At 36.9% G+C, this 2047-nt stretch overlaps 1 protein-coding gene across 1 annotated transcript; it reads right to left on the minus strand.

The window, feature by feature from the left end:
• Positions 1 to 279: 279 nt before the first annotated feature.
• On the minus strand, positions 280 to 1128 carry LOC104990272 (olfactory receptor 4A47-like). The gene has a single exon (XM_010842278.1). It carries the CDS (start codon positions 1126 to 1128, stop codon positions 280 to 282), a length of 849 nt encoding a protein of 282 aa, XP_010840580.1.
• Positions 1129 to 2047: the final 919 nt, after the last annotated feature.

Here is a 2047-nt window from a genome sequence, read left to right on the forward strand (position 1 = left end):
TAGCATAGAGGAAACTTATTAATAGCACAGCTGTTTAGTTGTAATCTTTAATTACAATTATCATAAACTCTTTGAAGAAAGAGAGTTTTTTCTTTTTAAAGAAAATATTTAAAATCAGAATCAAATTTTAAAATGGCTTCTGTATTCTAAGGAAATGGACCTTGATGACAAATGACTCCCTTCATTATAGCTGATGCAATTATTTAATATAAAATATAATGTTTCTTCTCCAGAGTTTCTTCATATCATAAGTTAATTCAGAACTTCTTATACTGTAGATTAATGGGCTGAGCATGGGGTTATGACTGTACAAAACACGCTCAATGATTTATCATTGGGGAATGTTTTAGCAGGTCTTGCATACATGAAAATACAAGGAACAAAGAAGCAGACAACCACAGTGATGTGGGAACCACATGTCTGGTGGGCTTTCCACCTCCCTTCCTGACTCAGGTTCTTCTGAGAGTGTGGGATGACTCCATAGGAGATGAGTAAGAGCAGAAACATGATAGAGCAGATCAGTCTTCCATTGGCCACAACTAAGATGCCAATGATATAGATGTCAGTAGAGACGAGTTCCAATAAGGAGTACATGTCACACATATAGTGGTCAGTGACATTGGGACCACAGAATGGGAGCCCATAAACAGTGCACAGTTGAATTACTGAGTGCAATAAACCTCCAACCCAGGACAGCACCAGTATCACAACACACACCCTCTGCCTCATGTTCACCAAATAATGCAAGGGCTTACAGATGGCCACATAGCGGTCATAGGCCATTACCTGCAGAAGGAAGACCCCTGATCCAGCAAAAATGTGCCCTGCAAACAGCTGGGTCATACAAGATTCAAAGGATATGTGTTTTTCCTGGAATAACAACTCTGAAATCAATCTGGGGGTGATAGAAGTGGAATAAGTGACATCCATATATGATAAGCTGGCAAGAAAAAAGTACATCGGTGAGTTCAGGGTCTTATTGACAGCTAAAGTCACTATAATAAGAAGGTTGCCCACCGGAGTCAAAAGGTGGGTGAACAAGAACAAAACTAAAAGGACTTTTTGTTCCTTTGGATTCTGTGTGAGACCCAGAAGTACAAAGTAGATTACATTATTTCTTGATTCCATCTAATCTGGACAGACACTGACTTCACATATTCAAGCAGTTTACCTAAAAACAAGTAGGATAACACTTAAAGGGTAAAAATGCTCAAATGTATAAGAATACTTTTTTATATATCCATTCACTGTAAGAACGTCAACAGAACATCCATTTGTGTCTAATGTGTCATAAACATTTTGATTACCAAGTTGAAAAAGGCGTAGTTCTTTTTGTTATTGTTGTTTTTTTTTTAATCTCAGTGATATGACATAGAACAAAAAAACAAGCATTCCAGACACATGTATTAAGTTCCATTAAATTCACACAGCACCAAAGAATCAGAATATAGGAGTATATCAAGTGGTATCACAGAAGACATCCAAGAGGAAGTAATGCTTCAGCTGAGTGTAAAAAGGGGATAACAGAGGATGAGATGGTTGGACAGTGTCACTGATTACTGGACATGAATTTGAGCAAACTCCAGGAGATGGTGAAGGACAGAGGAGCCTGGGCTGCTGCACTCCATGGGGTCACAAAGAGTCAGGACACGACTTAGTGACTGAATAATAACACAAAAAATGAATAAAATGAACCTTGATTCTGACATTTTATCATATTTAAAATTATTGAGATAAGTATCAGGAAAAAAATAATTGAAAGTATAAAGAAATAGAAAGTCATGAAAAGGTGCAGCATTTGTAAAGACACAAATGTAATACATGAAACACACTTAACATAATACACATAATCAGTGTGGGTAGACGAATGTATGAATAGAAGGTCCTTGTCCTAAACTGTCTCAAACCTCACGGACACTTCAGTGTTTAGTTGGTTATTTCCCATTTTGGACCAATCAATTATATTGTAGCAGTCTAATTTTCTATCTCCAGTCCTTACATTTCCCCTAAAATTCAAAGGTTTATTTGCAACATCTCTTTAAAATCC

The sequence above is a fragment of the Bison bison genome, unplaced genomic scaffold (genome assembly GCF_000754665.1).
Source record: "Bison bison bison isolate TAMUID 2011002044 unplaced genomic scaffold, Bison_UMD1.0 scf7180017847252, whole genome shotgun sequence".
Lineage (NCBI taxonomy): Eukaryota > Metazoa > Chordata > Mammalia > Artiodactyla > Bovidae > Bison > Bison bison.

Bases quoted from the DNA above. Each gene is read 5' to 3' on its own strand.
- LOC104990272 (XM_010842278.1), bottom strand. From the start codon at position 1,128: ATGGAATCAAGAAATAATGTAATCTACTTTGTACTTCTGGGTCTCACA.